Source organism: Oreochromis aureus, linkage group 12 (genome assembly GCF_013358895.1).
Source record: "Oreochromis aureus strain Israel breed Guangdong linkage group 12, ZZ_aureus, whole genome shotgun sequence".
Classification (NCBI taxonomy): Eukaryota; Metazoa; Chordata; class Actinopteri; order Cichliformes; family Cichlidae; genus Oreochromis; species Oreochromis aureus.
The window spans coordinates 17,546,145-17,571,861 of NC_052953.1; the positions used below are offsets into that span (position 1 = coordinate 17,546,145).

General features: G+C 40.2%; 1 protein-coding gene across 4 annotated transcripts in view; it reads right to left on the reverse strand.

Annotated features, from left to right (window-relative positions):
• Positions 1 to 225: 225 nt before the first annotated feature.
• Positions 226 to 25,717, reverse strand: part of agtpbp1 (ATP/GTP binding protein 1) — a 28,863-nt gene continuing 3,371 nt past the window's right edge. The window contains exons 4-27 of one of the 4 annotated variants that reach the window (XM_039620309.1): positions 21,753 to 21,820; positions 20,100 to 20,163; positions 19,749 to 19,895; positions 19,241 to 19,372; positions 18,979 to 19,072; positions 18,806 to 18,843; positions 18,353 to 18,561; positions 18,055 to 18,232; positions 17,785 to 17,826; positions 16,132 to 16,226; positions 15,616 to 15,732; positions 14,556 to 15,322; positions 14,385 to 14,468; positions 14,133 to 14,222; positions 13,810 to 13,958; positions 13,520 to 13,607; positions 11,424 to 11,568; positions 10,853 to 11,003; positions 9,785 to 9,965; positions 9,441 to 9,570; positions 8,912 to 9,043; positions 8,154 to 8,330; positions 6,221 to 6,372; positions 226 to 2,416 (exon numbers count right to left, since the gene is read on the reverse strand). In XM_039620309.1, coding sequence (XP_039476243.1) covers positions 2,257 to 2,416; positions 6,221 to 6,372; positions 8,154 to 8,330; positions 8,912 to 9,043; positions 9,441 to 9,570; positions 9,785 to 9,965; positions 10,853 to 11,003; positions 11,424 to 11,568; positions 13,520 to 13,607; positions 13,810 to 13,958; positions 14,133 to 14,222; positions 14,385 to 14,468; positions 14,556 to 15,322; positions 15,616 to 15,732; positions 16,132 to 16,226; positions 17,785 to 17,826; positions 18,055 to 18,232; positions 18,353 to 18,561; positions 18,806 to 18,843; positions 18,979 to 19,072; positions 19,241 to 19,372; positions 19,749 to 19,895; positions 20,100 to 20,163; positions 21,753 to 21,820 — 3,590 coding nt within the window. In that variant the 3' untranslated portion in view covers positions 226 to 2,256. Of the gene's footprint in view, positions 2,420 to 6,220; positions 6,373 to 8,153; positions 8,331 to 8,911; positions 9,044 to 9,440; positions 9,571 to 9,784; positions 9,966 to 10,852; positions 11,004 to 11,423; positions 11,569 to 13,519; positions 13,608 to 13,809; positions 13,959 to 14,132; positions 14,223 to 14,384; positions 14,469 to 14,555; positions 15,323 to 15,615; positions 15,733 to 16,131; positions 16,227 to 17,784; positions 17,827 to 18,054; positions 18,233 to 18,352; positions 18,562 to 18,805; positions 18,844 to 18,978; positions 19,073 to 19,240; positions 19,373 to 19,748; positions 19,896 to 20,099; positions 20,164 to 21,752; positions 21,821 to 25,717 lie in introns of all 4 variants that reach the window. The other 3 variants (XM_039620308.1, XM_031760293.2, XM_031760292.2) reach the window with 3 other exon arrangements.

The following is a 25,717-nucleotide window of genomic DNA, read 5'->3' on the forward strand; positions in this document are numbered from 1 at the left end:
GAAAAAAAAGAAAAAAAGAAAGAAGCTCTTTTAATGTGTTTTGCTTCTCATATCTTAAGGATCAATTACAGTTGCTTTATTAAATTCAAAGAGAAATGTTTGTATGAGGAGAGATTTTATGTGAATTTGATGCTCACTCAGGTTTCACAAAACACACGTCAGTATCACAGTGAAGTGTACAGGTTCAGGAAAAAAACTAAATATGAAATAAATAAAATACAGCAGTTTACCATATCCACATTTTATTTCCCATGTCTTCAGTCTTAGCTTTTATTTTCTGCAGTACAATCAACTTAAAATGAGTAACTATCCCAACAAACGCAGCCCAGCATTGCACTGACATAAATATGACAGACACGTATCGCATATTATACCGAAATTACACGTGAATATCTCTCACACACACACACACACACAGAACAATAATGTTGTGTTTCTAAGATGTCCCAAACAAAACTTAAAAAGAAGCAAAAGACAGAAAACAGAGGAGTGAAATGGGTTTAGAAGGAAAGAGAGGAGCGAAAAAATTATTGGGGGAGTGAAGCCGAGTTAGAGTGGATAATCAAATTGAAAGCAGAAACACACTTTAAGAGCATTAGCTGAGCAGAATAATGGAATAACTTAAACTCCTGCAAATGTGCACACACAGTCTGCACCCACACAGGAAAATGACTCATGTACGTACAGGAAGCATCACAGAAAAAATACTTAATAATTTAAAAACAGCAAGCAAAAAAACAAACAAATAAATCAACCTGTACAGGTGCAACAGAAACATCTCTACGAGCAGGAAAAAAACAATTTGATACTCAGCACCATCTGTTTTACGCATGGGTCTGTCCTACACAAATCCACAAAATATACACACAAGAGGAAAAGACAACGAGGGGAAAAAATTCCAGTATAGACATTAGAGAAGTGTTACCGTCGAGCTTTGGGCTGGGCTCAAACAAACGAGGTGACTAAAGATGAGGTTTCCACACTACTTGCATTCACTTTGTCTTTGTTCTGTGTGATTTGTGTTTGTCCAAAGTGCACAAGGGTTTTCTGCTTTGTGTGCAGCTCATGCTTTCTTGTTCATCACTACTTTGTTATACTAACACGGTTCATAAAAAACAATGAAAACACCGACATGTGGATGCTATACATTCCACCTAAATGTGTGACTGATGTTAGTTTGCTGCGTTTACATCCACGTTTTAAATACTGTACAAGGTTTGTCTTTATAAAGACGTGAACATTCTGCTTGTGTGTGATATGAATAGCTTCGGTTTTGGATAAAGCAAGGCAGAGAGCACATGGGTGATCGAGCCATGTGTCACGTGGCCAAAGAGGGAAGGAAGTAAGGTCACGGCTCAAGTCTGGTTACATCTGAGCTGGTTCTCGTTCAAATGATGTTAAGATATGAGAGCTGTTTGATCATCTGTGCATCCCATTTCAACACTGATACCTTGGCTTCTCAGAGAAAAGAAAGAGACAAGCAAAGAAGGCCTGAACAAACTAAATGACTACAAAGTTAAAGTGCAGGGCAACAATGAAGAAAGCTAGAAAGAAGAAATAAGAAGGCAGGCAGATTGGATCTTAGTGCTGGCCAGTGGAGGAGATCCAGTTTCCCTAAATCACCTGCAGAAGTGTTTCTATCAAACACAGCGTCACAGATGAGAGGGCTTTGAAAAACTACAGAAGCCACTGGCTCTATTATACAACTACAACCTTGGCAAAAAGCTTCAGCGTGAGTTTGGAGGTGATAAAAAAGGAGCAGCGAGTGGACCGGGGTTCAAGTTAAATGTCCAAAGTGCCTGCTGGTTGCAGCCCTGTGCAGCTATATGTGAATCTCAGAGGCTATATGGTGTCTGAGGTCAAGGCTTACAGTTCATGACGATTAAATTCTGGTAGTGAAAGGTGAAAACATTCATTAGAAGCTTTATTTTTTGTATTACTGTGGCTTACATCAGTCTATCTGAAGTGAAAGGCAGGTGGAGTACCTTTAGGAGCAGCACGTCAGCCCCGTGGACAAGAGTAAATCGATCTGCTCGACGCACACCTGTGTGGTGCTTATGTACCATTTGGATTTGTGTTTACAGCAGGGTCAGGTTTAAATCTATGCTATTTATCCAACAGTCAAAGTGAGAAGTGTTGCTATGTCACCTGTGAAATCTTTAAATTTAGATCATCTAAAAGCCCAGGCACCGGCTGTTTGTAAGCTCAAACTGCCAGGTACAGATGAGATTAACCCCGCAGCGCTGATCCCTGCGATTAGTACGAGTCGGACAGCTGATCGAGGTGGTCGGGATTCTCGTGGACGTTGTTGCCGTGCTCGTTTTCGGGCTCCGCGTCCTCATTGTCGCTTTCTGCGCTGTAGTCTATAGCCTCCAGAAAGGACGGCTCGTCCTCCTCCATCACATAGGTAGTCGGGCTGCTGGATAACAAAATAAAGAGTCACTGCCACACGTGTCATGGATAATGGTTAAACTGGAAGAATGGCAAAATGTGAAAGCACAATCAAATCATATCAGGAGCTTTCATTTAAAAGAATATATAAATAAATAAAATGTTTCTTTATTTTGTGATGTTTTTAGTCAGAGGCATGATTTATTTTTTAATTTAAATAATGACCTGTCTTACTGGTATAGTATTTTTATTGCTGATGGAGTTAGTGATTATCTTGGACTGACTATTAAATTCTTAGTCAAAAACAAATTGATTTTTTCCCCTTAAAGTTTGATTAAAAAAAATCTTTTCTAAATGAAAAGGCAGCAAAATCAGATCTGAGAATCTAGATTTAACATTTTTGCTTGATATATGACTTAAATGACCGATATAGTCATAAAACTGCTGCAGTTTGTGACCTTAAATGTGAGGATTTGCTCTCTTTCCTCACATTTCTTCTGTTAAATGCCACATAAATAATCAGATCCTGCCGGTAAGAGTAATTGCTTAAACACAGAACAAGAAGCAAACGCAAAAATCCAAACAACAGACCTCAAACTCTGCAAAATAATTATACATATTAATATAACATTTACAAATCATAAAAACGTAGAGACCGCTAACACACATTAAATGTCTGCTTTGACCAATGAGGCAGTTTTTTTTCTGTGGGTCTTAATGGTTAAATGCTTGCTGGTTCTTTGAGGTTTTAGTGGCTTTAGTGGGTTTTTAATGGTGTTAATGGTCTGAAATGTGATCCCAGGGAGACAGTTGATCAGGGGGGCTCAGACAATGATCTCCCACCAAGCTCGCCAGAGTATGAGTGGATGAGAGAGACAGAGATACGGAGAAATTACACATCAGTATATGTACAGTAAACGTGTATGTGTATGAGGTAATGTGTGTGTGCGTGGGTGCGTGTGCGTGCGTGCGTGTTTAATGCATGTTGTCCAAGCAGATAATGAAAGCTATGTGTCAACCATTTCAGGCCATTACAGAAATATCAAACCAGTTTTTTCCCCCCCATTTCTGTATCCACCAAATTGCAGTCATCTCCATATACTGTCTGTCTGAATATGCAAATCCATATATGTTCATTAAAACCCAAATTACCCTCAGTCACACAAGGATAAACCTCCACATCTGCAGAACCTTCTAAATCGTTCTGGGTCCTTTCTTACGCGCACGAAAAAAAAAACAACAGACCGCATTGCTCGTATCCACCCATTTAAGCACTCCAGTTATTTGAAGACACATCCCAGTGGCCACAATATCATCGTTGTGATGAACTCTTAAATGGTAAGTGGTACTATACCAAGCCCCACGAATAAAGCCATAAATCCAGGATGAGAGCAACCAATCCCAGAGGGTACTAATGCCCGCACACACACACACACAGCCACACAAACACTTTTGGAGTCCCTTAATGATCAGACACATAAATGATGAATGAATATATCAATATGAGAGTAGAGTAGGTTAGTAACAGAGAGACAAGGAGATGCAGGGAGAAAGAGATGTAAGCATTAAGTGGTTTGGAATATAAAGCCATAACTTGGATTCGACTTCTTTAACAAAGCAGAAGCTAATGTATTAAAATAAGAAATGAAGATAACCTCGGTGGTCACAGCTTGGGTTTGGCCAAGCTTAATAATTTATTGGCTGTGTCGAACTAAGTACAATCTAATCTGTGTCGACCTCATATTTCTGAACTGGTCATTTCAATCGAGGTGATTAGATAATGCATGAAGCTACTGGGTGATTTTTTTTTTCTTCTTTTAGGGTGAAGAGCAGTGCTGACTCACTGTCACTTGCTAAAATATGGATGAAGATGCCCAAAACTTGAGTGCAACTATGGTTTTTGAATGAGTCTGTATTTAGATGTGGATAGTTAAAACTGCATTTTTCTTCTAACCCATAAAACTCTGATGTAAATTACATTTTTTTCTAAACCTTAGTTAATGTTGGTTTGTCAGACGGATACGTTATTATTTCCTAATTATAGCAGGTCCACTGGGTTCGGTGAGAAAAGTCCGACAGGCCAACATGAGGTCCAATTAAAATGTTAAAAATAATTTTCTTTAAAAAAAGGATTTAAATGTGGTAACTTGTCACGCATCTCTGGGACGCTTTCAGAGAGGCTTTCATTTTTAATACTGCTGCTTGGGAGTCTAGTTCTATTTCTATACTTCCATGCCTGGAATTTCGCCACAGAGCTCAAACGACAAAGATTGCGGCGTGTGATGACAGCTGGGTCTCCGGTTATGCCCGAGCAGTTTCCAAACCTAAAGATGGTACATCAGTTTAAGGTCACCCCACAGGGTGAGACTGAAGGCTGACTTTTCCTGCAAGGTCCTGAGACGCCTGAGCAGGGGCACTCGGTGATCCGAACTGTAATGCGTGCAACTGTGTGACGGCGTACACCGCACTGTAGAGGCACAAGTTTTTTGCCACCACAACATAATCATCGCTCACCACCCTTCCCACTCACCAGACTTGGCTCCCTGTGACTCTGTCAGTTTGCCCGAGATAAAAATCAAATTGAACAGCTCCCATTTTGACACACTGGAGAGGATCCAGCGCGCATCGCCGACGCACAAGCGCGAGGGACGGAACGAGACTTTCAAGGAGCAATCTTAAAATAGCAGCCGTGCTGAAAACTGGTCCGGAGGTGCACGAGAAGACAAGGACTGCACCTCATATAGTCTACGACAGAGTAAAATAGAGAGCAGCAGCAAATCTATACATGAACCATCTATCTATCTCTATATTAAAACATCAAAACAGATAATAAACGTGGTAAGTTTTCTGATAAATGCTGAATAGAATTCAGCCCTCCTTTTAATCCTATGCCTGATACTGCAGTTGTATCCTTCCCTTTACTGCACTGGGGAATGAGAGAATAAGAAATAAAGTTACTGTACACTACTGCAACAAATTGAACACTTTGAGACAAGAACTATAAAGAACATAACTATAGAATAAAAAGGCCGATAAGATTAAACTTCATCTTAGCAGCTGAACTATAAAGACATTCAGTTTTACCATCCTTTGACACTTAGGCTGTATGAGGACACGCTGTGATACTGACTTTAATAAATTGCTTTCCTACTTTGTTGCAAATGTATTCCAGCTATGGAGGGAGGCTAATCTCCACGTTCCACGCACATGTACTATCCTGCACCATCAACTACTTCACACGGCCCTTAACAACTCTACTGTGTAGGTGTAAATGGTTTTATCAAAAGAGATCTTCTGGCTGTTTTAAGAAATAATGACGCTACTGACAATTATTCATGACCACTTCCCTCTCAGACCAAAGTTTTCATTATATTCCTCGCACATGATCATTGGTAGAATTTCAATGATGCTCACAGCAGCCCTGCATAAATTCAGGCCTTCATTTGTTTCTTGAGTAGTGCTTCAGAGCCAGAGTGACAGTCACACCGTTGAGAATCAGTGCCGAGGGGGAACGTGTCTGACAGTAATGAGGATATTTGTGCAGATAAAAAAAGAAGGCAGTCTGTAATCATTTCCAGGTAGATTTATGGTAACGGAAAACATTATCAATATCTCAGATACCTTGAGAAGGTTGCGAGAGGACAAGAACTCCACAGCTAAGAAACAAAAAGCTGAAAAACTTCAAATACAAAGGAGGAAAAAATAGGTTTATGAGGAGAGTAGTTTTTTGTTTGCTGTATTGTTTCAATAAGACCAAATTCCACAGCTGTGTGTGGCTTGTTCAGATGACTGCACAAAGTCATGGCTTTGCCTTTTCCGCAATACTAACCTGACCACTTTGGACTGCGTCCCAATAATATCGCTCTCCAAATCCAGTAGGTGTTGGTGGTTCCGGAGCCCGGTCAGCCTCTTCAGCCTCAGCAGTGCCACACAGAACTGAGCTCCCATCTCCTCCAGCTCTCTGGTGCCGATCTGAAGACCCTGGAGAAAACGCTAAATGGTAAATGGTCTGCACTTACACAGCGCAGTTCTTAGTGGTTCTACAAAGTGCTTTAAAATGTGTTTCTCAATTATCCATTCTCAAACACACTCCGATGACGGCAGAGCTACAGTGCAAGGTGCTCGGCTGTGATAGTGGGCAACTTGGGGTTTGGTGTCTAACACCAGGGAACTTTTGCAAGTGGAGAGGGTTGGGATTGAAACACCAACCGTGAGATGACTGGACAGCCCGCTGTACCTCCTGATCCCAAGATTTTAAACTTGATACGTTCACCAGAAAACAAACTAACAACTCATACACATACTCGCAAGTACTTCCAATATACTGACATATTCAAAAATAACTGCAAAGGTCAGAGTGAAATCTAGTTTAAAATGACTGCTGTGGGTTTTCTAAAGCTGCTCTGGAGCCTGGGGATAGAGTCATTGTCCAGCTTCAAACGCCCCAATTCTCGCTGCGGCCAAGCACTCGGTAAGGAAACTTTTCATGTGGAGACATGATAATTTATTTCATTTTCAGGGACACACATTCAAACGCATATGCACCCCTTCCTACACCCACACAAAGTCTGCACAGTTCATTCGTACAAGCAAACTCACACAGGGACACACTAACCTTCAGCTCACCCCGAATCCCCTTCCCCCCCAAAAAAACCTTCATGTTCTCCCCCCCCCCCAGGGCAGAACAGAAGGAGGAACATGTAAACTTGGCCACAGACATATGCAGCCTCAAATCAGGGGACATTAGTTCCTGCACATCTGGACAAAAACTTTCATGAAAACCAGTAGGGGTCTTAATCAGAGCCAAAATGGCATTGTGGGACTCAGTGTTAGATGTTGACATTGGCGGTAATCAATAGGAAGGAAGTCAGCTGGGATGGAACACCATGGAGTTAGAAAGAAGAAAGGGAGGCAGCACAGTCAAAAAGGGAAGAAGGAGAAAGGGCTGAGAAGAAGCAAAGACAAACAGCACCGCAGCTCCACCTGGTGGGCATGCAGAGGAGCAGAGGGGCACCTCCCTCTGAGAAAGTGACAAGCTTGTTCGAAAGAACATTTTAATTTCAGGGTCATTATTCTAAACTACAATAAAATGCCCAAGTCTTTTATTTGTCCATACAATGAATGGGTACTGTTAAGATTTTACCTGCACTCTTATTGCTGGATTGCACATGTGTTGATGTACAATATAATCATAAGTTTTACACATTGCCAACCTCATCAGAGTAAGCAGGTGGGGCTGTTTGGTAATGTGCCTCAGGTGCCAACAGCTGCAGTAATCTCTCTACAGGCAAATGTATGAATAACTATGAGCGATTATTGAATTATCACAAAATTAACTGTTGGCTGGAGCTTTTCATTAAATAGGAACATTAAAAGTAGTGATTTAATTTGAAGTGGAAACAACTGTATTTTTCTGCATTGGTGCAACTCACTGCTCTGCTTATTATAAAAACACTGTGTTTGAAAGTCGTTCCAGAGGTGGGCGGCACCTGCTCAAATGAAACCATTTCTTCACAATCAGTGAATTTTCATTAAATGTAGCAAAAGGTAGTTTTGAACAGCCTGTCCCATCTACATGACAGGACAGCACAGAAGTGTTGTCATGAGAGCAGAGCTCTTACAGCTCTGTTAAAATGAAGTCTAAATTGTTATTATGCTAGATAAAGACTGACTGTACAGTAGCACTCTTTGTCTGGTACTGGTACCAATTTAATACTAGTGTTCGGTAGCAATCCATACTGAATAAACAAATATACCCATACCTTATATTTGCCCTGATCACAGCCGCAGAGCGTGCTCTCCATTGTATAGCTGCGTTGCACTCCAATCTCTCGCCAGACAACCACGCGGGCGGTTGCCTCTTTGGAGCGCTCCACAACAAAACTGCAGCTAGCCATGCTGAAGACTGGAGCGATTTGGGACAGGATCTTAGGAAGGGTCTGAAGAACATGTAAAAAGTGTTTGAGAAGTCTGAACGTCTTTGTGTAGGCGCGCGCGTGTGTGTGTGTGTGTGTGTGTGTGTGTGTGTGTGTGTGTGTGTGTGTGTGTGTGTGTGTGTGTGTGTGCAGATGATTAAATAAAGAAAAACAGGAATCGATAAAAGCTATAGTTAATTTGGGTTTTCATTCCCAAATGCAGACAAAAACATTTTGATGTTACCAGTCTGAACACAGAATGTGGAAAAAAAAACAAAAAAACAAAAACAAACTTATTTTGTCTTTGCAAAATGAGTTTAAACACATTTGAATATGTTTGTTAAGACATGGTGACAGTGTTAAAGAAAGTCAACAAACAGAACAGGTACCATTACAAAGATTTACTTACTAAAATTAATATCTTCAATATGTAGGATTAACTATGTGCTGGTGTAATTAAGTCGACCGTCTTTTCTGGAGTAATACGAGTACAACTTAATAATGGTGATTCACATTCAGCCCAATTAATATCCACTGATATGTTAACTGTACTTTCAGAAACTGGGCAAGTCTGAGAGAAGTTTGTGTGCACTGCTGGCATTCACCCTGTATCCAAGGTCCTCGTGCAAGTCGCTCGATGTAGCACTAATGTTGGACTGCCAAACTGTCTCCTTTACGCTGCAGCCGTACATAAACACATTCTTCTTCCTGGAATGACCGTGGTAGTCGCAAAACACCTGTGCATTCAGGCACACATGCACACACATACACGGAAAAGAAGTACATTGAATAGGTTTTTTTACCATGACACTGAGACTCGAGTTATAAAATAATGACATTGTCTGGTCAGTTTGCAAAGAATAACAGCCTCACCCCTCTTTGTGCCTTTACGTTGCCACCCATTGCAATATACCAGTAAATAAAATTACATGTAGCACAGAGGCCAGCACAGGGTGTTTATGATAACTATGTGTGTAATAAAACTAATGCAGTTATTTACAGATGTTAAGTTCAGTGAAATCTAGTGAAAAAGCAGCCAAACAGAATATGCAGCTGGATGGAGGAAAAAAAAAAAAATGGTGTCGCAAAGTGGAAAACGCCCCTAGAGTAATTCCAGTTAATTAGAGGTCATACCAGTGGTGCCCTCTGTATGTGTGCAAGGTACTGCAGCAGGCTCTTAGTGTGGTAGATGGTGGGGTGGAGCTCAGGATTGGGATTCTGCCACTGCCGATTCAAATCCTCTCCACTTAGAGAACAACGATGACTATAGCAGAAAGGAGATGGCAGAAGAGGGGAAGGATACAGAGTGGAGCACAACAGAGCAACAGCTAGAGAATCCTTCAAGACAAGATTTGATGTGTGTTAACGTAAAGCTGTGACCACCGTGCAGGCCCAGGCTCGGCAGAGTGTGTGTCGTTGGTGTGTATACTTGAGAGTTACGAGTTTGCGTTAATTTAGTTCCATTTCTTTTTACTCACTTCCCATTTATAACTCCATCAGGGTTGAGCATGGGCACTATCTTGAAGATGTAGGCCTCCCTCAGGCTGGCTGCCAGTGGGCTCGTGCCCATTAAGAATTCCAGCGTGCCCTTCATTACCCAGCTGGCATTGGTCTCTCCGGGGTGCACTCTGGCAGACAGGAAGATCAATGGACGGTTCCCTGAAGAGCGAGAAAGAAAAAAAAAAGTGCAACACAAACATGAGCACAGGAAGATGGAATGAGGAGGAAAAAAATCTTCAATTTAAAGTTTTTTCACAGCAGAGAAACAACATCAGTGTAGTGCAAAACTATTTGGAAAATAAGAGTATGCCCTGATACCTCAAGGCTGTTTTCCTGTTGTACTAGTCATTTCTATCAGTTACTGGGGAGGGTTTTCAATTAAAGGACCCAAAGAAATTATCACCAACTAATGACAGATTACTTGTGATAAAATAACCTCAAGTGGATCAAAAATCTACCTATTAACAGACCCTGAAATAGTTTTATCTGCTTAAACAGGCTACAAGATACTCAAGGAGATTCATAAAAGCAAGTAAGTTGGACCTTCAGGCTCAGTTTACTTTGTTAGACAGACTGCTCCCAGCAGTCAGGAATAATCTTCATTCTAAGGATGACAAATTAGGTGTATCTGAAAGGCTGTTTTAGGTGATAGTGAGTCGAACTAGAATTCTTCCTTATGACCATTTTAATCAGAGCGTCTGGCAATGAAACCCTTTGGACTTCTTTTACATTTACATGATTCCTATGATTGTGATTTTGTTGCGCATTTGACAATTTTAGTTGGATAACTCAATGATTTCTAGAGCCCAAATAAGTTTGAACTAACTTTGTTTCACCAGAATAAACCTTCAATATCAATACTTTCCATAAGTTCCTGAGTGCAAACAAAATGATGAATCCAGCAGTTTGCAAAATCTATCGACTCCAGATTTTTCTGACATTTAAAACCACACAGCACTGCTTCCTTGACATTTATTACCAACTCTAGAGAGAGCTATATAGCTTTAACTAAATAACTCCATATAGATCTACATTTATTTACTCACTAAACTGACAGATGTGATCATTTGAGTTGGACTCGGGCATGGCAGTGATGGTAAGAAGGGGGCAGCTGTTCCCCCCGAGGGTTTCGCACAGCACGTCCTGTCTCAGGTAGATATGTGGGGTCCTCAGTGCCTCCAGTTTGGCCAGGTGCATCTGCGCACAATGACAAATTGCAGCTTTTAATCCCACTCCCATCCACAGCTTCCATTTGAACTCTGAGAGCTTTTGGATGTTTCTCTTTTTACATGTTATGGTTGTATTATTCTACTGGCTATTTAATGAGCTGATCACCATTAAGTGATTTAGATTGGGTTTAACTGCTGAAGTAATTCCGTGAGGCAGCTCTAGATATATGCAAAAAAAAAAAAAAAAAATGTAATGTACCTATTCTCTTGATAAGTGTGCAGTAGACTGAGAGCTAATAGTGGTCTGCATCAGGGTTCAGATTACAAGTTTGTGATATTTAGCAACAAGGGAAGAGAGTGATAATTACTGTACGAGCGCATGCTAAGACCCAAAATATCATTTCAGTATTCTTGAGGTTACACATGTCCTGTAGTGCTACAATAATACCTTGAGCGTAGAATATGTATAAGGGTAATGATAGGCAAAGTAGCAGACGTCATCTTTATGGCTGAAGGTTGTGCTGAAGGTCAGAGTGAAATACGATTTTCCTTTCTGACCACCAGCTGCGATGGAACTCCTTGCAAAGTGATTCCTACGAGGAGGAAGAACACTTCGTGAGCATCTGTTGAACGCCAACAACACACACACTCTAGTTCTTCATTAGAGATCTCTGCATAATCTTTGCAGGACAATACATTACAACTTTCATAAGTTATGATGATTTGTGTGCTAATATAGGAAACTAGTAAAAGTGGAATCACAGTCAAAAAACACTTGAGCAAGTACTGGAAGCTATACTAGAAGTTGTAGTATGGAGTGACTACCTGAATCCACTGGATGGCACTGCAGTTATTTTTATAATAAATATGCCTTTCCTAATGTGAGCTGTAAAAACTAACCAAAAGAGAAGGTTATAGCTTTATTATTTCAAATGTTGCATGAAGTGAAGACAACTGGTGTGAAATATTATTTATGCTTCACTCGATTTAAAGAATGGATTAATATATATGTTGGAATATTCAGCATATATTTCACTTCAATGGTATGGATATAAGACATTGCAGGGGCCTGTGAACACTGTTAGAGATAGAAAAGCCTTTGGATGTCAGCTGGTTCTTGGATATATGTGCATGTCCACATTTAGTTGCTGCTAAATTCCTTATGATTAGCCCAAAGCCTCTTGAATGAAACTAGTCTCTCATTTACCTGAGTTTCTTTTAACTTTCTTTCACCCTTTTCCTAAAATTTACAGTTAAGACGAGACAAAAGGTCATAAACAGGTTTGGCCCTGCTGTTAATTTATTAGAACTGTCAAAGCAAGGTCTCTCCTCTGGGGTGAGGCGATGACAACACTGTAAATCCTACTTTTCTCTGAAAATATACCTTATAACTTTTGTCGCTGTAGATATAAAATATGTGATAAAATGCACTCAGTGGCTACCATATTAAGTACATCTTGTTAGAATCAGGTTGGACCACCCTTATTTCTTCATGATGGAGATTTTGGTTTATATTGACATGATGGTGTCACACGGGTGCTGTACATCCATGACGTCAATCAGTTATTCCACCACATCTCAAAGGTGCTCTATTGGACTGAAATCCTGTGACTGTGGAGGTCATTTGAGGGCAGTGAACTAATTGTCACATTCACTTGTTATTGATTATTAAAGCTTTATGTGCGTTATCCTTTTAAAGGTAGCCATCAGAAGATGATCATAAAGCTATGGACAAACAACAATACTTTAATTATTCTCCAAAGGGCCCAAAGTGTGCCTAAAAAATCCTCAACTCCTACACCATTACACCACAAACCACAAGCCTGAACAGTTGATATAAGCCCAGACAGATCCATGCTTTTATGTTGGTTATGCCAAATTCTGAGCCTACCCTCCGAATGTCGCAGCAGAAACTGAAACGGAGCAGGCAAAGTTTTTCCAATCTAACATTGTCTAATTTTGGCGAGACCATGCAAATTTGAGCCTCAGTTTCCTGTTCTTAGCAAGTGGCTCCACATGTGGTCGTATCTTGCTGTGGCCCATCTGCGTCAAGGTTCAACATGTTGTGCTTTCACAGATGCTCTTCTGCACACCGTGGTTGTAACGAATGGCTATTTGAGTTAATTTTACCTTCTCATCACACTGAAGCAGTATGGCCACTCCCCTTTGACTTGTGGTATCAAGGCATTTACACCCAGAAAAATGCTGCTCACTGGATATATATATATATATATATGTATATCTTTTTCGGGTTAGAGACAGCCATGTGTGAAAATCCTAGTAAATCAGCAGTTTCTTAACTACTCAGACCAGCCTGTCTTGTACCAACAACTATGCCATGAGTCACTTTTCATCCTGATTCTGATGCTTAGTTTGGTCGTCTTGCCCATGTCTACATGCCTAACTCCACCAATCTGCTGTGTGACTCCAATAACAAGAAAAAGTGCATCTAATAAAAGCAGCAAGTGTAAGCCTACTCTTGCTTTAGAGCATTTGATTTTCTGCTCAATATTGCCCATTTCACTACAATATGATTGCACCTACTTGTAGTAACAGATGTCTGTTCCCATTCTAACCCAGCGAGGTCTGCCACTGATTGCCTCCTGCACAGAGTACATCAGTACCTGCATGCCTACACACACAAAGACGCACAAACAGGGAGAAAGCCCAAACACAAAATAAGTCAAACTGTGCTGTGCAAATTCTCAAGCAAATTACAGTCAAATGTTGTTACTGTGCCTTTAATACAGCCTAAATCCATTTCTGCTGTATAAAAATCATTAAAACAAATGAATAAATAAAAGTTCTGTGGGTCGGATTGTTATTCTTCTCACCATAGTTGAACTGGCTGTTTGACTTCTCACAGTTAATGATGTTGAAGCGGTAGGTGGTCCCAACACGCATCCCACTCACTTCGAAGTAAAACCACTGGTGGTAGTGATTACTGTTGATGTCTGAATTCAGCACAAGGTCATACTCATACCTGAAGAAATAGCACAGAATAAACTCTAAACATGAGCCCAAACATCATCAACCATAAAGAAAACTCATCTAGAACATTTTAAGCGTTTAATATTAGTGAAGTCACCCACAGTAAAAGCTTACCACAGAGTGATTTCTGTAACACTGTATACTCCATTGAGTATTAAGTACTTACTTTCTAACTTGAACTGCCTTTCTGAGGTTACCAGACTCAAACTGAGAGTTAAACTTCAGTGACTCCCCACTGTCTTCAATGACAGGGCAACTGAAACATGAAAATTAATATACAGTAAATGGCACAACTCTAATTATAAGGACCAAATTAGCATTTGTTAGTACCACTTAACTGCAAATGCTCAATAATGGAAACAAAATTCATAATTTTACATCAGTTTAACTGTAATTGATAAAAAGCTTTAAGGCTCACCTGGGAATGTCCAAGTCATAAACCACTTTATCCAGGATGTCATTCGGGTGAATCAACCTCTCAATGTCCTGGAATATCTTAGATCTGCAGCGTAACACCCAAAAAGAAACTTTTAACAGACTAAAAGGATAAATATTCTTCCATTGCTTATTAATGAGGATGACCTCTCACCTCTGTACACCATAAACTCTTTCCAGAAGGGGTTCCTTAAATGTTGGGGCTACATGGCCAAAGTAGTCTGGGTAAGCCACTTCAGCGTACTGTGGGACAGAACGTGTCCCCTTCACCATCTCCACGTATAGGTCAGGGTCATGCAGCGGGAGGAGGAGGGCTGTGTCAGGCACCTCCAGAACTGCTCCTTCCCCTCCCTCATCCTCAGCACCCTCTGATCCACAATCTGAACCTCCTCCTCCCACACGACGTGTAGCGATATCCCCCAACAGCAGAGGTGACTGTATGTGTCTTGTAGCACTGACTGGGGATCCCTCTTGTTTCACTCCCTTTAAACCGTCCTCTACAGTCAGAGCCCCCTTGTCTTCTAGAGAGACACAATCCAGTGCATGTGGTAGTCCCCGTTCTATCATCTGGCCTTGAGGAGAATGCATGGAGGAGGATAAGGTTGTATGCCCATCTGGGGTAGGAATGTGAGCCTCCTCTTTTTTGTCATGGTCCTTGGTGAGGTGGATCGTGTCCAGTTCTAGAGATGCTAGAGAAGCAGCAGGGGTTCGAGAGGTGGCAGAGGGAGGTGGTTGTGTGTGTTGTCCTTTGATAGAGTTGCAGATCTCCTGAGAGCCTGGTGTCGCCATGTGCTTTGGGGACAGGGCTTGAGCTGTGGGCACTATGATTGGACGAGTGGATCGAGTTGAGGATGATGATGAAGAAAGGGATCCTGATGAAGAAGTAGTAGAGGCACCTTTTGAGCCTTCAAAGTTATACCCCTGCAGGAACAATATATTGTAGTTAACAGTTCATGCATTGAAGAATGTCTAGACCAGACCGCTGCCTGTCAGACAGTAGGATTTTTAGTAAATATTACATGTTCAATCAACACCACAAATATAATAAATAACACAATTTTCTTGAACTGTTAAATGTGATAAACAGACCGACAAGCGGACACATATGCAAACTTTTAGGCACCTACCCATCATGCAATATTAACACCATTCAAGCACAGAGTCAAGGTCTTACAGAACTATGAGGACCATGGAGCCGTGTAGAAAATACTGACCTGAAAGTCTTCAGATAGTTCCAGAAAGAATCTCTCATATAGCCTCAATTCCTCGAATGGACGACTAGGGCTCTTTGTGGGATGCAGCTTGTTCAGGTCAGTCTCTATGTCATCGTTCTGATCGACAGGAAACAAAGGAAGAAAAACTTCAAATTGCCTGTTATACATTTGTATTTGCTCTGTCAAGACAGCTCCAATCTAGTTCTTATGAGGTTCACCAGCTATGGATGACAAAGTGATTTCAGCATTCAAAGATGGCTGGTAAATTATGACTGCCCTCTACTGGAAATTTAGGAAAGTTCAGATATCAATGACTAGGTATGACTCATGAAAATGTATGATTTTGTGTTTCGCAAAACTAACGATGATATTATAATTTCCAGTGCTATCAAAGTTTAATTGTGAATCTAATTTCACATAGAGGCAATATGCTTACCATAGTGAACAAGTGTACCACATGTTAGTGTACTGTTATCATGTGAAATGTCCCATATGCATGCAAGTATTTGGTATTACCAAAGTGCGATGATCTTTCTCGTCCTCTTCATTATCAGTATCAGTTTCTGCCTCCGTCTCCTCATTATCGTCGCTTTCATCCACCACATCATCCACTGGGTACGACACACACACACACACACAGAAATTATTCACCTGACATTTCTGTTTGTCTTTTGCCCACGCTGGGGGAGAGAGAGGAGGGGGGCTTATTATTTCTGAAAATGTGAAAGAGGCCAGCACATGACCAGAACAGTAGTCCCCCCCAGAGGATTCTGGTCAATGAGTCGTAATGCTATGCCCAGAACAGAGGAAATGCTAACAAAAAGATGTGAACAGCCATGGTCAAGAGATGGGTGATCAAGAGAAAGAAGAGGTTCTGAGCATGTTTCTTCAAATACAAATTCAAGAGCTCACCAACATGTTTTTAGGAATATAAACGAGTCAGCACTTCACTCTGAGGCATTTACTGATTTACCAATCGATGCTGTAATAACTAATGTATATCACTGTTTTACAGCTTTCCTGTTTGATTCTACACTCTGCAATAAACCAAAAAAGGAGGTGGTAACTGAAATATTTGGTAACCTCCTTTTTAAAAGATATATATACGAACAGTGCTACTTGGAAAAAAAAAAGACTGGAATAGCGCTTTTTTTATTTAAAATTTTAGTTGAGACTAAAGGCCCTTACACACCGAACGTGTTGTGTAAAAACAACAGAAAATTCAACATTTTGAAAATGTAACCTACATAAACACAGAAGGTGTTGTGTTTTTGCAAAAAAAAAAAAAAAATCATCCTCAAAAAATGGACTGTCAAGAAAAGAAAAAAAAAGAAAAAAAAAAAAAGAAGTTGAGCTGATGATGAGCTGGCCCTGATCTTCCTAATGAAGACAAGGAAGAAACAAAGATTCTACATCATCCAATTCTCACGAGAAAACAGCAGCAGGGAGAGTACTATGGTTTGGTCCAGGAGTGGAAGTGGTATCACAGCCGCGTTTGTACATTTCAGGATGTCAGTGGGGCAGTTCGAAGTCTTGTTAGCAGAGTTGGAATCACATATGAGGAAGTACAGAAATCATTTCAGAGAGCCAAGTTAGTCGGAGTAGTGTTCGGCTGTGTGTCTGAGGTAAAATAATATTTTTTTAAATTATTTCCATGTAGTTGCATATTCAGAATCAGAATTAGAATCAGAATATAGTACAGGTTTGGATTTGAGCTATGAATGCACATGTTGCCACTGACCAGAGATCTGATTATTTGGATCCGAAACATCAGAAAAATTGAGCTTGGTTCAAAGAAATAAGTGTTTCAACTTCGTCAAGTAAAACTGTTTGGTCCGTGTGAACGGCTGCATTAAGAAAAGGTCCAGAAAATATATTTTTAACGCATAAAATATTTACACTGATATTACGTGTCGGTGAGAAAGGGCCTTAAGAGAAAAGAAAAGAAACTCAAATGTTTCATCACGCAGCCTGTGGACATGATGTAGGAAGCAAATTAGCTGAGTTAAATGCAAGAACATACAGTATGTCTACTAGTGGGAAAGCAAGACTATGCAATGTGCTCTTTATTACCAACACATGTCATGTGTTAGTTTAGTAAAGTATGACGTGAGGTGAATGAGAAAGAAATAGTGAATCTATATAATCTGAGGGTTACGTACGTCTTACCCTTCTTTAAGGGCTTGTTGCTGAGCTGGTGACTTGTTGTTCCTGTAAGGCACATTGTGTGCAGCAGTGTCATGAATGTTGTCATTAGCCATTTAATATTATTTATCCGTCTGTATGGTATAACGTGTTGAATCTAGCAGTTACGACAGCAATTTAAAAAAAGTGCCTGTACTGTATAATCATCGATGGAAGGTGTGCACATACATAGTGATAAGCTGGGCCACACGCTTGTGAACTGTGTGTGTGTGTGTGTGTGTCCTGCGCTCTCACCCCCAGGAGGCTGGCTGTACAGCTGTGCCACAGGCCCAACTGGAAGCACATGAGGCAGCTGGTAGTGGAAAGCTGATTTAATGGTAGGCACAGGCAGACGGTTTTTAGGAAAACACTTCCTCATGATGAGACTCGAAGTGTTGATCAGTGGATCCAGAGTTCGCACCGGCAGACACTCCTGGAAACAAAGCCACAGAAAAATCAGAGAGCAGCTCAGACCGAAACCTGTGTATGTGTGAAGTAGTTCTGTTTTGCATGCTTTAACTTCTTGTCATTCACATGCACTTTTCTCACTCACGGTAGATGTGTTGTAGAGGATCCTCATGCCATCGGCCTCTATGAATGCCTTTCTCCCAAGTTTGATGTTGGTAATATTCCTGAGGCAGACCAGCAGCCCTTTGCGAATCAGCATGTGACGATGACGTGCGTCATTGCGATGCCAATCCAGGTACAGAGCCAGCAAGGCGGGCACATGACCGCCGTCCACTGCACGACGAGCGTTAGTTTCTGAAAAGGGAAGTGAAAGAAGAAGCGAAACCACTGCTACATATCACTTTGCAATTGTGTGGCGGGACAGAATAAGAAAATGAAAATAAAAGCAGTAATAAGCATACAGTATTATAGGAGAAAGTCACGTGACACTAAACTTTAAGTCTATGTGGAATGATCTATTACAGGTTGCTCCAGAGGATTAAACAACACCAATTAAGGACCACTGAGCTGTTTAATGCTACAAACTTAAATTACTCACTGGATTTGAGAAGTGCTCCAAGTGCATCCAGAGCTACCCTGTTGATTTAAAAACAAAAAAGATGGGTTAAGCAGTGTGCCCAACAGCAAATATGACACAACTATAGCCAGAGGCATATGAATGTGGATGTTTCAGGTCTGCAAAGGAGCCAGCATTGACAGTTAGACACTCACTTGAGCAGGCTGGTGTTCTTCTTGCTGTATGGTGCTATAATCTTGAACATTAGTTCCACTACTCCATTCTTGCCCAAAGAAATTGCATTCACCGCTATTAGAGTAGAAATCAAAATCAGGCCCAACTTATAAGTAAACAGCCAGTTCAGTTCAATTATTTTTATCAGCTGCTGTCAGGGATTCTCTAGTATTTTTTGGGACTACTTTGCTTGAACTTCAGTAGAGATTATAATATATACTGTGAGAGTTTACGGGGACTTACAGTTGGCCGAATAAACCCTGAGAACCTGCAGGCAGGGCAGAAGGAGTTTGGCATTCTGCAGATTCTGTTTGATCAGGCTGATGGTGATGTTCAGAGCTCCACTCAACCGGGCCTTCACACCAAACTTTCTGTCTGGACACACACAGGGTCCAATGTCCCAACTCAGTAAATAAACAATAGAAACTTTAGATTTTTCAGTACCTTTCCTCTATTTTTGTTGCTGAACAGAGGACTTGTTATCAGTTTTGCTTGTTGTTGTTTTTATGCAAATGGCTGAAAGTTTTTTCACTTACCGCTGATAGCAAAGGCACTCACAAGGTCACAAGGACATCATTGATGTACAACTTCAACATGTTTTTTTTAAATAAACATGTGATGTCAGCAAAAAGTTTTCATAATGTAAACATAACACTTTTTATTTACAAGCATGATGCCCAAAACAAAAATTAGACAAAAAAAACAATCACTGGCTCATCCAGTCTGTGTGTGTGTTAGACTGTGACACTACCTTTTGGGCCAACCTTGGCTAGCAGCGAGTGAAGCTGTAGCATGAGTTCCTCACTGGGAGGCAACTCTTTGCTGGCAGAAGTCAGGATCTGGAATAATATTCCCGTTCCTCCTTTGGACACAAACACTCCCATCCTGCGACCCCTGCCTGAGACAGAAAAAGATTGAGAGCGTGAGAACCACATGAACTAGATACTGTAATTATTAATCCAATCAAAAAGTGTAATTTAACACCACGTAACAATTTATGGGTAACAAAAATCAACTGTTCACATTTTTAGCTATTGATTGTGTGTTTGGGCATGAACAAACTCGGTGAACAAAAAAATGAAGAAAAAAAAAATCCACTCACCCACAGTCAGCAGCTCACTAAGAATATACAAGATGTTCAGGGTGGTCTGAACGTCTCTGCTGTTCTGTAACAGTCACAAATAATACATTAGTTAAAAATTATTTGCACGGTAAATCTGAGAAATTTGTCTAATTACCTTGATGTTACTCTACATAAGTGTGAAATCTAATTCCAAATTGAATTCAGGGAATAAGGTGCTAGAAAATTGAGTCATAATGCAAGAGTCAGGTTGTGAAAAACTACATACACCCTTACTGCATCTATAGGAATTAAGAGGATAAGTAGCAGCCAGGTGCTTGGTCACAGAATCTCTATAAAAACAGACGTTTTTGGCAGCTTGCTGGTCTGGAGTATCCAGCTGTGTGTTAAAAAAGATGTCAGCAATCATCTTGGAAACGACATTGTTGCTGTCCATCACTCTGGGAAGGGTTACAAGGCCATTTCCAGATAATTAAAAGTCATTTAAAGTCCTTCATTCGTCAGTGAGAAAGATTTTTCACAAATGAAAAGCATTCAGAGCAGCTGCCATTTTTCCCAGGAGTGGACGTCCATGGAGATTCACCTCAAGGTCAGACCATCTAATGCTCAAATGAACTGAGTTGATCTGAATGTGATCTGAATTGTCTCTGCAGGCCTCAGCATGTTAAATGTGTTCATGACAGTTCAGCTAGAAAACAAATTGAACAAGTGCGACTTGTTTGGAAGGGTTGCCAGGAGAAAAAACGCTTCTCTCAAAAAAGGACACGGTAACACACTTAGGTTAGCAAAGTCGCATCTGAACAAACCACAAGACTTTTGGAACAACGTCCTTTGGACAGACGAGACGTAAGTAGAGATGTTTGGCAGTAAAGTGCAGCACCATGTTTGGTGAAAACTAAACACAGCATATCAGCACAAACAGGTCATACCAGCTGTTAAACACGGTGATGAAGGGGGTGACTTGTTTTGCAACCACAGGACCGAAGCACCTCGCAATCATTCAGTGGAACATGAACTCCTCTGTGTACCAGTACGAAGGATTCTAGAGTCAAATGTGAGGCCATCTCTCTGACAGCTAAAGTTGGCCCAAACTGGATCATGCAACAGGACATTAATCCCAAGCATAACAGCAAATCTACAACAGAATAGCTGAAAAAGAAAAGAGTCAAAGTGCTGTAATGATCCAAAGTTCAGATCTCAATTCGACTGAACAGCTGTGGCAGGACCTAAAGAGAGCTATGCATAAACAAATGCAAACAAACCTCAATGACCCAAACCAGTGTTGTGAAGAAGAGTGAACCAAAATTCCTCCACAACAACGTGAGAGACTGATAAAGTCATACAGAAAACAATTACTTAGTTATTGCTGCTAAAGGTGGTTCTATAAGCTCCTGAATCATGGGGTTTACTTAGTTTTTCACACAGTGCTTTTGCATTATGATTTTTTTGTTTTTGCAAAATAATAAAGTAACTTTTTTAATAATGTCTTCTGATATGTAAATCCTTAGAACTATATTATATACATGACTGTATGACAGTAATATCTTTCTAATAAGTTTTCTTTGTAATAAGTTTCTTAAACATTATTGATCTCTTAGATTGACAAAAAGCTCTCTTCAACAACTCACTAACAATTGAAATGCATAAGAACTCAAGTGTTATTTGTGAACTGACCTCCAGTGAAGCCAGGATGACTTCCATGCCGCTGGAGCCTTTGGACATGACCTCTTTTCCACTCTTCTCTGTAATGCACAGCAAAGTTAACATGAACACAAAAGTGAAGACTAACAGATTTGCACTGCAATTTTGTTTTGTTTTTTGGAAATCACAATGTCATGTATACTGGAGTATACAAAAACATCTAGTTTACTCACACTTAGAAAACTCCTGCAACTCTCAGTGAGTACAAACTGCATCTTTAAGGCACATTTTACAACCATGTCCTCAACCAGTCTTTGCAGTCTTTGTTTAGACACTGACCTGCTCAAGAACATGTGAAAAGGGTGACAAGGTCTTGCAACAACCTCTACTCTTTCTTCATCTTCCCACCTCTTTAAATCCATACCCTATATTTGTCCTGTTATTTAGGAGGTGACAGATTCCTGACCTCTAAAAAGGACAGTATTGGTCCTGTCCTGAATACAAAGGGATAATCAAGTACAAGTATTCGCCTTTGCAAAATGCCCTCTGTAAACCAACAGCAGAAATTGTAGATGATTACAAATATAGAAATAAATGTCTTGAAATTGTATCTCAAAATGTGATACATACATGCCAAATACTTTGCATATCTGAGGACCCATTCACATATACAAGTGCTCTGGAAAGTAAAGCAGTAACCTCTTGTTTCTGCTATGCCAGACTTTTTAAAGCACTTCAACACCAACCCCACTAAAGAATAATGAAGGGTCACACAAGGGTAACTGTATTGTTTGAATAATGATGATTAGTTTGTTTATATAAGAATCTTATAAAGATTAACTGAACTTCGAGACTGAACAATCACCATTCATTTCGACTGTAATTTTTAGTCTGTAACAGCTGACAGTGAAAAATATATATATATTTTTGTTCTGGACTGTACCTGGTGTGTCCAAGGAAACCACAGATTCATGGTGTCTCCTGGCGTAGCAGTACTCCATTTGAGGATAAAAAGTTGAGAAGCTTTACATGAAACAGTGTCTATTTTCTATTTTCCAAAAAATCCCATTGAGGCTTCCACAGGAGTACTAAAACTGATTCAAAAAGCTTAACTCTTTGACACCTCAAATCATGTGTTGCCAAAGAATGAAAATCAAGGCTTTTCACTAACTCCTCAATTAGTCAGTCCAAGCCTCCTACTTTTCAACCGTACCTCTAACTCTGCCCTCTGAGTCAGGGCTCTCTGAAGCTGGTAATCAGCCCCTTTTCCGCCTTGATACCTGAAACTAATCCACAGACAGCTCCTATAGACATCAGCATAAGACAACTCTTGTTATGCAGAGGGGGTGGATGATACATTACCACCAAATGAAAACAGACACTACATTTCCCACAGGATCCATGCAATATGGAGAAAATTCAATATTTCATTCATCTGGCAGGAAACCAAATGTCCAGAGGTACAGTATGTGGAGTAATTATTTTCCTCTTCTTTTTTAAAATTACTTCAAGAGATGACATTTTGTCTGCCCTTACAGCACCTGAAATTCCCTTGTTCTTTCTCATGGTATTTCTTGACTGCCTCTTAAGCTCCTGAGACCCTGAAATTGAGACAAGAGTACAGCAAAGTCCGTCCTGGGGTGTATAGTTACTGCGTGCAGGGTCACAGACCTCGGCGCTTCCCTCAAACCGACGTCACACTCATACACATTTCAAGTTGAGACTGTAGGCATGGTGTTACGGACAGCCAAGCAACAGGTGAGAGAGGAACAGCTGATACTGCATGATTGATAGAGTCACAGACAAGCCTTTCCACTGTGCTCATCATTCATGATGGATTAGCTAGGACTTTGCTTTGAAGGAGGAGGAAGCAATAAGTTATGGAAAGTGGAAAGGTGAAATTTAAGAAAAGTAAGAGAGAAGAAGTAGTTGGGAATCATATCATATCATGATTCAGCAGAATTTCTCAAAGGAGGAAGGGACTGACAAGCACTGAGAACCAGTAACTTAAAACTATGTGCTACAGGGCAACATTAGTTTATTATAATTATTATTATTAGTAGTAGTATTATTAATACTACTACTACTACTACTACTACTACTACTGTTATTATTATGTTATTATAAGTAAAAACAAACAAAAATCTTGTAAAAATTGATTTTTTGCAAGAGAGCATTTATTTGAAGATTGATTTTTTTAAAGGTTTATAACTTTAGCTTTGGAAAGGTTTGAAGTACGAGTTTCAAATGCTAAATGTTGTAAACACAGGATCAAAAGCCTCTGTGAGTTTGTTAATATAGCAAGTCCTTTAATTTTTAATTGTTACAGCAGCAGAACAATGCTGTCTGTTTTTTGTTTTTTTAATTAGCTCCTTGCTAACAGAGACGCACTCATGTATCAGTGTGTTCAACACCTGGTGTGCCACCTTCTTCCGTTATCTTCGTCTCGGTTTTCCTTTCAAGGAGTAATCAGAGATTGGGTGACACATCTTGACTGTCAACGAACTACTACATCTCAATTTACACAACAACCACACTTTAAGTTTTCTACGAATTTGGGAATTTTCTCCACAAGCTGAAGCTAGGCATCAAGGCATTTGTGAAATGTACAGAGATGGGTTTGAGAGGAAGAAATGTACTTAATAAATGGACAATACCTCTGATTCTGCTGCATTTGACTGAAATACAAATAAGAGTTTCTTTAAAGCTTTCACATAGATCTTTGCCTTTAAGTCTTAAAACAAGGTAGTCAAGGTAGTTCCAATTGGTCATTATAGTTCCAGTGAAAGACTTCGAATGGTACAAACTTAAAAATTATGTACATTTAATAGAAATTAAATGCTCAAAAACTGATTGATTTACAGCAAGAACCAACAGAAACCAATTAAGTCTTAAGATTAAATCCAAACAATTCCAACAGGTGCCCAGCTTCTGCTGATAACTTAATAATTTTGCTGCAAACCCTCCATCTGTACAAACTCTAAAACTACACCCTCTGACACATTAGGCATATCTACTCATTATCATTCCAGTCCATGGTTATTGTAATAAAGATTTCTCAGCTAACTGTAGTCATATTGTGCTGTGGCATCGGGCTCATTTTGCGGGATCAGCCAGAGACACTTAGCACCTTCAATTAAGCTGTTAATCTTATGAATGTGGGTGCATGCACATTATAAATAAATATAAATACATTTTAAATGCTGTTTAAACTTCATATTTGAGGCCAAACTTTTTCGAGAATTGAAAGAAATGATTTTATCAGTTATGACTGGTGAGTCTATACATACATGACCATTAAAATAAAGGTTAGGGCTGTATCCTCATTCATTTTAAACATGAGCTTTAAAACAGTTGCACAAACAACTGCCTATTAACAAGACTTGGATCCTGGAACTAAATATACTACTTTGTGGTTGTGTGACTATTCCAACAACTAAAGATGCAGTTTACAGACATGTACTTGTCTGTACACGTTCATACATGTCCAACAGATATACTGAAGATCTTCCAGATGATTACAGGGAGGTGTTTCTGCAACAATTGGAGGAATTTAAATATCTCTTGATCTTCACAAGTGAGAAACAAACAGGTTGGTGCAGCATCAGCAGTGGGGTAGATGTTGAATGGGTCTGTTGTGGTAAATACAGCTGATCTACCAATGATAAACGTCTGTAGAATGTCTGGGCTCAGCCATAGAGATAAGGTGAGGAAAGGGATGGGCTCAGAGCACAGCAGCTACTCCAGCACTTTGAAAGGAGGTAGTTGATGTGGTTCAGGTATCTCACCAGGATGCGTCCTAGACATGTCCTACCAGGAGGACCAAAGACACAATGAGGGAAATTACATCTCTTAACAGGCTTGGGAACAACTTGAGGAGGAACCTGGAGGAACTGGAGAGGACAGGTGGAGAAAGATGTGTGGGCTTCTCTGCTCAGACCGGTGCCCTCATGACCCAGAGCCAAATAAGAAGCAGAAAATGGATGTATGGACAGAAC